Below are 12,319 nucleotides of genomic sequence, written 5' to 3'. Positions count from 1 at the left end.
ATGAATAGTGTGTGTGTGTGTGTGTGTGTGTGTGTGTGTGTCCAGAGACAGAGGAGAAGAGAAGAGGAGTGGAGAAAGAGCAAATAACGCCCCCTCCCCCGCCTTTTTTTACCCCAGTCTGACACCATGGCTCCCTCCCATTGCTCACTTTTTCTCCCCTTTTATTCCCCTACCATATGACATAAAAAGTATAGACTTCATATCATAGTAGTTAAGTGTTGTTAATTATAGTATTTAAGTTACTGGGTATCAGGAGAAGAGTAAACATCACTCAAGGACTTTACTTTTTCTTATGGGAAAGATGTTAGTGCATTTTCAGCTGTATGCAGGACAGCTGTATCATGTTAGATGGAACTATGATCTCGTTATTGTTATTTGGAAATGAAGTATGGTTTAAAGAGATATACACAGGTGCCATGTTGACAAAGGGGATGTGTGATAGTTAATTTTATGTGTCAACTTGACTAGGTCAAGGGATACCTGATTATTTGGTTAAACATCACTTCTGGGTTAAAAAAAAAATTCTGAGTACTGGTGAGGGTGTTTCTAGATGCAATTTGCACCTGAATTCGTGGACTCAGTAAAGCAGATCACCCTCTCCAATGTGGGTGGTCATCACACAATCGGCTGAGGGCCTGAATAGAACACAAGGTAGACAAAGGAGGAAATCAACTATTCTCTGACTACCTGAGTTGGGACATCAGTCTCCTCTTGCACTCAAATTGGGATTTATACCATCAGCTACCCTGGTTCAGGCCTTCAGATACAAACTAAACTATACCCAGGGGCTGTTCTAAGCCTCCAGCTTGCAGACAGCCTCCATAACTGAATGAGCCAATTCCTTACAATAAATCCTTTTCTCTCTCCTCCTCTCAGTATTCTATTGGTTCTCCTTCTCTGGAGAACCCAATACATGTCCCTTCCATGTCAATTCCTGGCCCTCTGAAACGACTCCTTTGAGTTTTTCCAATATAGATGAATTTTAGCCTCTCCTAGAACTTCATATAAATGGAATCAGAATATGACTCTTATGTGTAAGTCTTCTTTACTCTGTGTAATGTTTTCATTATTCATCTAAGTTGCTGTATGTTTCAGTAGTCTGTTCCTTTATGATGTGGAGTACTATTAAATTATATGAATATATTAGTTTTCCTAATCATCCATTGGTTGTTAAAGTATTTGACTGTAAACTTTAAGGAGATCTCATTTTAGATTACAAAGGCCAGGAATGCATGAAATATGGGTTATTCAAGGTTTTTCATTGCTTATATTTTCTTATAAACTAAAAAAGGACCATTGAGTGGCACTAGAAAATCAATTCAATTTCTGTGTACCCTGTCATAGTGGTTTAAACTAAATGGACTACTGTTTAGAAAAAAAAAAAAAAAATCTATCTACCTAAGGACTTTCATGATAGAAATTTTTCTTTTATGTGCTATTGAAAAATGACAAAAACCTATGGAATCATTAAAAGTTTTAAAACTATGAATTCATTAAAGGTTATAAATTATAGGGAACAAATCTGCATATATTTAAAGTGTGTGTATACATAGCATACTAACAAAATTTAGTTGGTAGACAGAGTTTGGGGCATGTCTGAATTTGAAGGTGTTTCATATAGTACTCTAAGTTTCCTTAAAAAAAAAAAAGAAAGAAAGAAAGAAAGAAAAAAGAAAAAAAACTTCCATGAATTGGAAATCAATGACATATAAGAAACTCACTCAACACAAAAACAATAAAAATGAGAAATAGCAGAAACTAAAGAGAATGGAATAGGTAAATGAGCTCATGTGGAAATAGTTAAGTATGCTAATTCTTTTTTAGAAAAACGTTTATTTTTTGAGAGAGAGCATGCAAGCAGGGGAGGGGCACAGAGAGAGAGAAAGAGAGAGAATCTCAAGCAGGCTGTTATGGTGCCAGTGCAGAGCCCGACATGGGGCTCAATCCCATGAATCGTGAGATCATGACCTGAGCCAAAATCAAGAGTCAGATGCTAAATGGAATGAGCCACCCAGGCATCCTGGTGCTCATTATTCTTTAAAAAGAAAAAAAAAAAGAAGGGGTGGGTTTGGTGCTCGGGTGGCTCAGTCGGTTAAGCGTCCAACTTCGGCTCAGGTCATGATCTCATGGTTCATGGGCTTGAGCCCTTGTGTTGGGCTCTGTGCTGACTGCTCAGAGCCTGGAAACTGCTTCAGATTCTGTGTCTCTCTCTGTGCCCCTCCCCTGCTTGCACTCTCTCTCTCTCAAAAATAATAATCATTTAAAAATTAAAAAAAAATTTTTTTTTAAAACTCTACCCACAACATGGGGCTCAAACTCATGACCCTGAGATCAAGAGATACATGCTCTATCAACTGAGCCAGCCAGGTGCCCCCATGTGTGCTAATTATTCTTGACTCAAGAATTTCCAATGATTCTTCTAGCAGTACATTCTCTATATCCTTCCTAGCCTCTCAAAATTTATGCATGTATGTTGCTACAACCATTAAGAGTGGTTATGTCTGTTAACGTGTATCTATAATAAATATTTTTTAGCCTTACTTCTTTCATTAAACTAAATTCTGCTAGTCTAATAACTATCACAAAGTCACAGTGTCATTGGTAAACTAAACTTGTCAGAAACTAAAGAAGTTACATAATAGGGAGAAAGGATTAAAGGACTGAATGAACAACTAGCTAAAGAAGACTAGAAAGTAAAGATGTAAGAAACATAAAACTTACTGCTAAGAGATTATAAATCTAGTCATCTCCTTTCTGTTTTCAATTTTCCAATAATATATACGGATATTACCTTAGATCCTTTTTTGGAATACTAAATAATGACATTTCTGACAGCTACAATTAATTCTTACTCATTTATTGTAATTATTAAATGAAATATGTGGTTGTAGAGTCTTCTAGAAATTATGTCCCCTTTGGAATAATGGCTGACATAAATATAACTAAGATAGTTATAAGGCTATGTAATACAGAGCTAATTATTTGACTTAGGAGGGAAATGATACCAAATACATTATGTAAAATTATGAAATAAAAGATGATTTATGGAAGACGATTTAGGAAGAGAGCCTAAGATATCATAGATTGAAGAACATAAGCAAATACCATGAAGATGTTTAAAAAAGGCATCTTAAAAATTTTTTTAAAGCAACATATTACTCCACACCATCAGATGGCTAAACTTAAAAATACTGACAAAAACCAAGAGTATTGGTGAGAATGTAGAACAAATGGAATGTTGCTGGTAGAAATGCAAAATGGATCAGCCATTTTGGAAAAAGTCTGGCAGTTTCTCACTCACCACATGACCCAGCAATCACTCAGGAATTTACCCAAGAAATATGAAAACACACATCCACATAAGAACTTGGCACACAAATATTCCTAGCAGCATTATTCAGAATAGTCCAAACTGGGAACACAAAAGTCCATAAATTTGTGAATTCATAAAGAGATTATAATACATCTATACTATTGATACTAGCCAGCAATAAAAATTAATATTAATATACCAGCAACATTCTGTTAATTAAAAGAGGACAAGACAAACACACAAAAAACTACATGCTGCATGATTCCACTGATATGAAATTGGACAAAAGGTATTAACTGCAGCGACAAAAAGTAGACCAGTGGTTTCCTATGGCCAAGGGAAGAGGAACAACTACAAAGAGGCACGAAGAAGCTTTTAAGGGTGATATTCTATATATATCTTGATTGTGCCTCAATAAAACAATTTTGGTTGACTGTTAAAAATATCGCTAGTTTTATTACTAAAAATACTGCAAAACATACAGAAGTGAACAAAAACAAATGGACTTAACTAGACAGCAGATTTTTGATATAACAGAAAAAATTTATTTCAAGATAGACTAATTTTTTTAAAGTATTTTTTTAATGTTTATTTTTTAATTTTGAGAGTGAGAGCATAAGTGGGGGATGGGGAAAGAGAGAATCCCAAGCAGACTCTGCACTGCCAGCATGGAGCCTGACCCCACAACTACAAGATCATGACCTCAGCCAAAATCAATACTTGGATGCATAACTGACTGAGCCTCCCAGGCACCCCAAGATAGACTTAATAATATATTTTTAGTGGACTATACATAAACATAAATGTAAAGAAATCTTAAACTGTATCCAATAATGTTACTGTTAATATTAGTTGGGCAAAGCAAATAAGAAATTATGTTCCTTTCCTTTGGAACTAAGATTTTTAGCCTAAAGGAAAGAATAATACAATCAAAGAAGGAGACTTGCATAATCTTAAATTTGAATAAAAAAAAAAATCAATATAAATTCTTGATTTATTTTTGCCTTTCTAAAAAATATATGTTTTCTAGCTCTATCTTTTGGAAAAGGCCCAAAGCTATGATAACCCATTAGCAAAGGACATCCATGGCATCCAGATTCTTCTACCCAAAGGGATTAGAGCTCTTTGGAAAAATGGCTGATTTCAGGTTTGGGGCAGAAAATATACAAGTTAAGTCAGGTCACCTTGTAGAGGCAAAAAGTAATCAGGTGACAAAAGAGTAACAAGGTTATATCAAAAGGATACAAGACCAACTTGGAGGGACTACCACTGGGCAAAGATGGGACAATCTAAACTTCAAAAAGAATTATGATTAAGATAAATTGAAATACAAAGGCATACAAATCTATTCACTCACACTAATATTAAAAAATGAATAGACTCATTATAATAGGTGCACCAGGTTGACAACACCTAAACTGAAAGATCACTGAAAATGGGATGACTAAACATTATGTGCCTCCTACTGTGACGCTGTATTATTCGCATCATTTGTGAAGTATTCTTGTCCCCTACGCCCAAGATTGAACTTCAATATTATTAAGGCTCTAGATCTAATGAAGAGTTTACAGAAAAAAATGGTGAATAGAGGAACAACTTAAATGACATTAGAAGGAAAAGATCCATGAAATCTACAATGTGGGACATTCTATAGGAAAACACATTTCCATTTCTATAGGAAAAGGGGGGCGTGAGGGATCGACTAGCATAGATTTAAGAGACATAAGAGCCATATCAACCAAAGCAACTGCAAACTAACTATACAAATGCATTTTTGAGACGATTAGGGAAATATGAACATTGAAATAAGTATTAGAGTTGGGGGGAATAACATTAATATTTGTTTTGATACAGATGATAATGATATTCTGGTTATTTTTTACAGTAATTTCTGTTAGAGATAGATACTAAAACGTTTATGGTGAAATGATATAAAGTATGAGATTTGCTTCAAAAGTATTACAGCCAAAAAAAATAAAAATAAAAAAACGAAAGGAGAGGGATTAGAGATGAAATAAGGCTAGGGAAATGCTGACAGTTCTTGAAGCTGGGTGATGGGTATTTCTACTTAAAAATTTGTGAAATAAAAAAATTCATTGGGAGATAAATATTCCCATATATGAAATTTTTCAAGAACACTAATTATGCTTTAATTCTGCACTATTACAGGAAATTCTACACATTTCATAACAAGCAAAATAATGTAAATATATAGTTAATGCAATCTGTAAATCTGTAAATCTCATGTTTATCATATAGATTAAAGGGATAAGAAAAAAAAATATCTGGAAGGAAGTGAAGACAGAATTTCAACTACTGATTTAGAAAAATTATTTATAACAGTCAGTGGAATAATTGCTTAAATAGGGATATTAACCAAAACATTCAGCTTAATAAACTGAAATAAATTTTCCCTACCAAAAGGCAAATACTTAAAAATAACTGAAAAGGTTCTTTTAAATCATAAAATCTACAAAGAACTGCCCTTCTATTAAATTTCATGTTATCTGTTATCAAGAGTCAAAATAACACTCACGTTTTGAAGGAGTTGCTCAAACCAGTCATATCCAGTATCTCTGCATGCTGCAACCTAAGTGGGAAAATATGGTGAAACTATCAAAATTAAGAATTTACTTAAAAATCTGAAAAACAAAAAACAAAAACTTTGCTATGATTTAGTGTGAGGTAAATAAATGTCTCAATTAAAAAAATTATTTTAAAGTAAACTATTCTTTAAGTAAGCCAATAATTTATCAATATTAAATAATTTTATTCTAAAAATATCTTAGAATACATTCAAGAAATTAGTTTAATATATTGAAATTAAATACGATATTATAGGGAAAGTGGGTTGGGGGATGAGGAATGAAATAGGTGATGGGGATTAAGGAGTGCATTTTTGTGATGAGCACCAGGTGTCGTATGGAAGTGTTCAATCACTATATTGTACAACTGAAACTAGTATTACACTATATGTTAACTAACTGGAATTTAAATAGAAACTTAAAAACATGGTGTTACATTTTGAATAGTAACTTGTACTGGTCAGAAAAACGCATAAGGTTTAAAACGACACAAATAGAAATGTTTGCTTATTATTTTCCTTCTAGATAGCAGATATAAAGATATGAGTGAAAGAGAGATAAATCTATAATTGATAATAGAAAATTTATGTTCAAAACATAAAAAGTATTCTGGGCAAAAAATATTTATAGCTCATGTGTATAATTAAACGTAATGAAACTAATCTTAATTCACGTTTTCTGAAAAAGTACTATCTCATTTTAGGCTGCTATCCCTGGGCTGTTGTTACCTATTCATCTACTTCTCCTTCCCCTGTCAGTTTTTAATCACTGGAGGAATCTGGAGAATTTCAGTATCAGTGCTTAAGTCAACAAATGCTAATAAGGAGGGCTATGCAGAAACACCAATCTCATCTTCCTTGCATCCCTTGAGTATCTCCAGAATGTAAGGGAAGTACAACTGACCCTTGAACAATGCAGGGGTTAGGGATGCTGACCCCCTGCACAGTTGAAAATCTGCACATAACTCTGATTCCCCAAAAACCTAACTTTTAATAACCTGATGACCAGAAAACTTACCAATAACATAAAGTTGATTAACACATATGTTACATGAATTACAGACTGTATTTTTACAGTAAACTGGAGAAAAGAAAATGTTATTTAAAAATCGTAAAAGAAAATACATTTACAGTACTATACTGTACTTATTGAAAAAAAATCCATGTATAAGTGGACCCGTGCAGTTGAAGGGTCAACTGTAGTATTAAATGTCAAGATTAACAAATATCTCATCATTGTCTCTCTCTGTGTAAGAGAGGGAGGCCTCAACTAGGTTTGTACCCACAGGGACCACACCCTTGTTCAAGTCCTTACCACATCAGTGATGTTTAAAATTTTCCTTGTCATTGCTTCTTTGTCATTGTGTGGAGTTGGAGTAAACCAGAGTTTTTGGAATGTTTCATTTACTAATTTCTAGAAAAAAGAAAATTTCAAACTACACAACTACAACAAACATGGCAAAATTCTCAATCCCAAATTTTCATTAAAATCCAAAACAGGGGAGCCTGGGTGGCTCAGTTGGTTGAGCGTCCGACTTCAGCTCAGGTCACGATCTCGCGGTCCGTGAGTTCGAGCCCCACATCGGGCTCTGGGCTGATGGCTCGGAGCCTGGAGCCTGCTTCTGAGTCTCCCTCTCTCTCTGCCCCTCCCCCGTTCATGCTCTGTCTCTCTTTGTCTCAAAAATAAATAAACGTTAAAAAAAAATTTTTTTTTTTAAAGTAAAAAATAAAAAATAAAATCCAAAACAAAGGTGGGGCACCTGGCTGGCTCTATTGGTAGAGCATGATCTCTGTTCATGAAAAAAAAAAAAAAAAAAAAAAGCCAAAAACAAAGCTACAAATAACGAATCAAAGCACAAACTACCAGAAATTTTTGGCACAAATTCCTCAATTTTTGAAAACAATCATCAATTAATTTTTCAAAATTATAATCTTTTTCAATTGGTAAAAATTTTAAATAGGTGATATCTGCATAGTACACAAAGTTTTGTTTTGTTTTTTTTTAAATATTTATTCTATTTTTGAGAGAAAGAAAGAAACTGAGCATGAGCAGGGGAGGCACAGAGAGAGAGGGAGACACAGAACTTGAAGTGGGCTCCAGGCTTCGCACTGTCAGCATAGACCCCAACGCGGGGCTCGAACTCACAAACTGTGAGATCATGACCTGAGCCAAAGTCGGACACTTAATGACAGAGACACCCAGGTGCCCCACAAATGTTTTCATCAAACTAAAAAACATTTTTCTTACTTTTTTTTGAGGGGGGGGGAAGCTGTTAAAAAAAACAAAACAAACAAAAAAATACTGGGACCATCATATATGTATAAATTCACGAATGAACTGAGGTTTACACTTTCAACAAAGTATTTAACTTAGAAAACCAAGTACATACCATTTAAAAAATAAAGTAACTTTAATTTGGTAATAAACTTGCTGCATATAATGTAATCACTACAATGGCATTAAATATAATTGAACTGGTTGAGAAAGATCAGATTTTATTCATACAAGATTTAGAAATAAAAATGTATGGAAGTATGTCCTTTTTGAATTGATAATCTAAAAATGTTGATTTCCTTGTAAAGGTTTTTCATAGTTACACATATTTTACAAAATTTAGCTATAATAAACATTTAAATTATTTAAAACATTAATGAAAAATGAACTTTAAAACAGTCATCATTTCATCTTACCTTAATGCCCTCTTCATCATTGACTCTGCGAATCATTTTTACACACATTTCTGTAATTTTTGGAAATGTTGGTTGTTCAATACAGATGTCTCTTAGAATCTTTATTACCCTTTTCCTGACACTGATACCAGTATCCTAAGAACAGAAAAGTATTTTTAAATATCAGAAAGCTCAATATGCTCAGGTGTAAGAAATGTGATAAAATGAAATCAGGAAATAAATACCAACAAGCAGTACATTGAATACTTATTAACGTGATAAAGATGGTCTATATAGTTCCTCTTTATATTCTTTCTTATTAATGTTACTCAAACATGGATTACTGTATTGCTTTACTTTTATAATGATATCCAATACATGCAAAAATACTGAATAACACTGAACATGACACTAGAATATAAACTTGTCAAAATTAAATGGGATAACAAATTAAAAGCATTTAGAATAGCGCCTGGCACTTAAACAGCATATGAAGTATTTTTAACAAATATGTTAAACCTAAATCTAATCAAACCACTGTCACTATGTTACAGTTCATAGAAAATAAAAGAAAGAAACAAACAAAAAAACAAATTAAACAAAGCCATGAGGAAATAACAAGACTGACCTGGTCTTTTTTTTTTTCTTTTTTAAACTTTTGAGAGAGAGAAAGGAGCATGTGGGGGGGGGGGGGGGGCAGAGACAGAGGGAGAGAGGGGAACCCAAACAGGCTCCACACTGTCAGCACAAATCTCAGTAAGGGGCTCGATCCCACAAACCACGAGATCATGACTCGAGCTGAAATCAAGAGCCAGAGGCTTAACCGACTAAGCCACCCAGGCACCCCTGACCTGGTCTTTTAAATTAGTCAATGTAATGGGGGAAGTCTATAAAAGAGAGTACTCTAAATTTTAAAACTTGATCACCAAATGCAAAGTATGATCTTTGACTGGATTCTGTTCAAAAAAAAAAGGTAAACTAGAAACTCCCCCTGCAGTTTTTGGGACAACTGGAGAATCGAATATCAACTGGTTATTACAGGATATTTAGGGAGTGTTAATTTGGTTGGGTGAGATTAACAGTTTTTGTTTGTAAGAACAGTACCCACACTTTTGGAGAGGCAGGCTGAAGTATACATGGAGGAAATAGCAAAATGTTGTGATTTAATTTAAACTAATTTAGCAAAAAATATAGATATGGTGTTAGATACATGAGTGTTCACTGCACTACCACTCTTCACAAATTTTCAATAATTAAAGCGTTTTAGAAATAAAAAGCATTGGACACTTAATGTGCATATGTATTTCCATTATATAGTCTGACAATCACTAAAATATTTTAGGATATATCGCTTAGGTAGATGCTATCGGATTTCATTAAATTTGAAGAATCCTATTGATTCTCCAAATTTGAGAATCCTATTGATTTTGCCTTTCATTCTTGAAAAGAAGCACTAACACGAAAAAGTTTATTGCACTCTTTCCTTAAATTCTTTGTTTCAATCAAGATTTTATGCTAGTTGAAGCTGCAATTATCTTTAACTCTTAGTCATATAATATTCTGACACTAGACTAAAGGTGATAAACTCTTGTCACTGTGGGAATACCTAATCTTGTGCCTAATGCATTTCTTTTGAGTTACAGAAGTCAATATGCTTGCAGTGGGTGATGTGGAGATTCCACAGATATTTTGTAACATCAGTGTTTCCTGTTTCCTTTTATTTTCCAGGGAAAGGCTTCAGGACCAGAGAATTCCATGACATACAAGAAAGGATTATCTTAGAATAGTATTTCTTTAGTTTGTTCTTAAGACTCAAAGGGCTTTCTGGTTTATAATGCAGGTATCTAAATCTTGTCATAATTCAGCTTTAAAGAAACATGCAGATAACACACAAAGGATCCAAACATATTGTCAGATACCAAAATTCTGCACTTAGCTGTCAACAAAATAATTGTTCCTATTTATATACATTCATATAAATTTATTCTAGGTTCCTGTCCAAAATATTTATGCCATTGTAGTTCCTATTATTTACTCATTGTAAACTTGCATCATTAAAATGGAGGAGTTAACTGAAAAAAAGGAGTCCCAATTTTCAACAACAATGACTTGTTTTATAGTATCGAGCAGTCCTCCTCTTGAAATATGTTCTTTGGGGCACCTGGGTGGCTCAGCTGGTTAAGTGTCCAACTTCGGCTCAGGTCATTATCTCACAGTTCATGGGTTCAAGCCCCGTGTCAGCATAGAGCCTGGAGCCTGCCTCAGATTCTGTGTCTCCCTCTCTCTCTGCCCCTCCCCAACTTGTGCTCTTGTCTTGCTCTCAATAAATGAATTAACATTAAAAAAAAAAAAAAAGAAAAGAAAAAAAGAAACTTGTCCTTCCTCAGTTCTTTGTTTGGGCCTATGGCTGAGCTGGGCTTGAAATTTGTGTCCCCTTCCCCTGCTGGTACTCTGTCCAATTGTTAGGATCCTTAGCTTAGCTCAAGGTAGGGTAGGAATGGAGAACATTTTTCCTACTTTCTAAATCTGGGAGACTGGAGATTAGAATCTGCCCAATGTTCTGCTGTCCAGCCACCACTTTCTAGATTTGATTCTTGGCACCAAGAGTATCTACCTGTAGGCTTTCCCTTGCCTTCCAACCCACTGAATCAGCACTATAGAGTTACAACCTTAGCTTTTAATTTTCATTCTGGTTTAAACTATCTTTAGAGTGGGTGTGTGTAAAATAAACATGGACAGGTTTTTGGGGGTGAGGAGTGAGGTGGGGAACATGTCCTCCTCTAGAAAGATGCTATAGTATAGAGATTAGGCAATATAAATAAGTAATTGATACTTACTTTTCTAGCTTAATAATTAAAAAAATGTGATACAAGAAAGGCAAAATTATATTTATGAATCATAATAAAAATGACCAAACAACATACCAAGATTCTTTCAATCAGCATATCATAATACTGCTCAGCAAGCTGAGGTCGACAAAGAACAAATCGACCTAATAATTCTACTGCTGCTTCTCGAACACTAGTGGAGTTATCCATTAATCGTCCATGAACTCCTCGCTGCATATCAAGCTAAAGGAAAATAAAGAAAATATAATTTATACTACTAAGTAGAGCTAATATCTTAACTTGAATGCAATAGTCAAATGAGAAGAATCATTTGTGCTCTTCTTTACCCTTGCTAGAATACTGGGGTCTACAGCAACAACCTCAGATAAACACTTCATGGCTTTTGTTCGAACGGCAATTGCGTTTTCACCAAGAACTCGAAGGATCTGCCGAGCAAACATCGGTATTTTCACAAATTTTAGAACATACAACATTTAACAAAATATACATGAAAACATGCAAAAGAAATGAAAATAAATACTGGATTTACCTCCCTTTAATATTTACATGGGTAGAAGATGTTATCTTACTGATCCAAAGTTTTAACTTACAGGTCAGTATAGTAACTGAGGCATTCTATACTTTAAGGCCTTTTCTTTATCCTGGCATTCTCAATTAAACCTGTTTTTTCATTGCTATGCTCATGTGCAAGGACGTGTAGCCCCACTAAAACCTTGCTATGAGTACCTAATTCAGAATATTTAGTATTATTTAAGTAATAATTTGGTAATTGAGTAATTTATTTTTATAACATCAGTCTACCTATACCATACATGTATATTTATACATATATCCATTTATCTGTAAAACGTGAATCAGTAAGTAAAAGGCATGTAAAAAAAGACATCTTAACAAATATGGAAC

The 12,319-nt window shown here is 34.1% G+C and overlaps 1 protein-coding gene across 3 annotated transcripts in view; it reads right to left on the bottom strand.

Moving 5' to 3' along the window:
- Positions 1 to 12,319, bottom strand: part of NIPBL (NIPBL cohesin loading factor) — a 195,665-nt gene that overhangs the window by 32,909 nt on the left and 150,437 nt on the right. For all 3 annotated transcript variants that reach the window (XM_019438076.2, XM_053906931.1, XM_019438075.2), the window contains 5 exons: positions 11,743 to 11,841; positions 11,492 to 11,638; positions 8,589 to 8,723; positions 7,213 to 7,311; positions 5,850 to 5,903 (listed from right to left, as the gene is read on the bottom strand). In XM_019438076.2, coding sequence (XP_019293621.1) covers positions 5,850 to 5,903; positions 7,213 to 7,311; positions 8,589 to 8,723; positions 11,492 to 11,638; positions 11,743 to 11,841 — 534 coding nt within the window. The remainder of the gene's footprint in view (positions 1 to 5,849; positions 5,904 to 7,212; positions 7,312 to 8,588; positions 8,724 to 11,491; positions 11,639 to 11,742; positions 11,842 to 12,319) is intronic.

This window comes from Panthera pardus, unplaced genomic scaffold, assembly GCF_024362965.1.
Source record: "Panthera pardus isolate Hobbes unplaced genomic scaffold, ASM2436296v1 HiC_scaffold_2, whole genome shotgun sequence".
NCBI lineage: Eukaryota > Metazoa > Chordata > Mammalia > Carnivora > Felidae > Panthera > Panthera pardus.
Note: the sequence above shows the minus strand (reverse complement) of the source record. Positions and strands in the feature narration are given on the sequence as shown.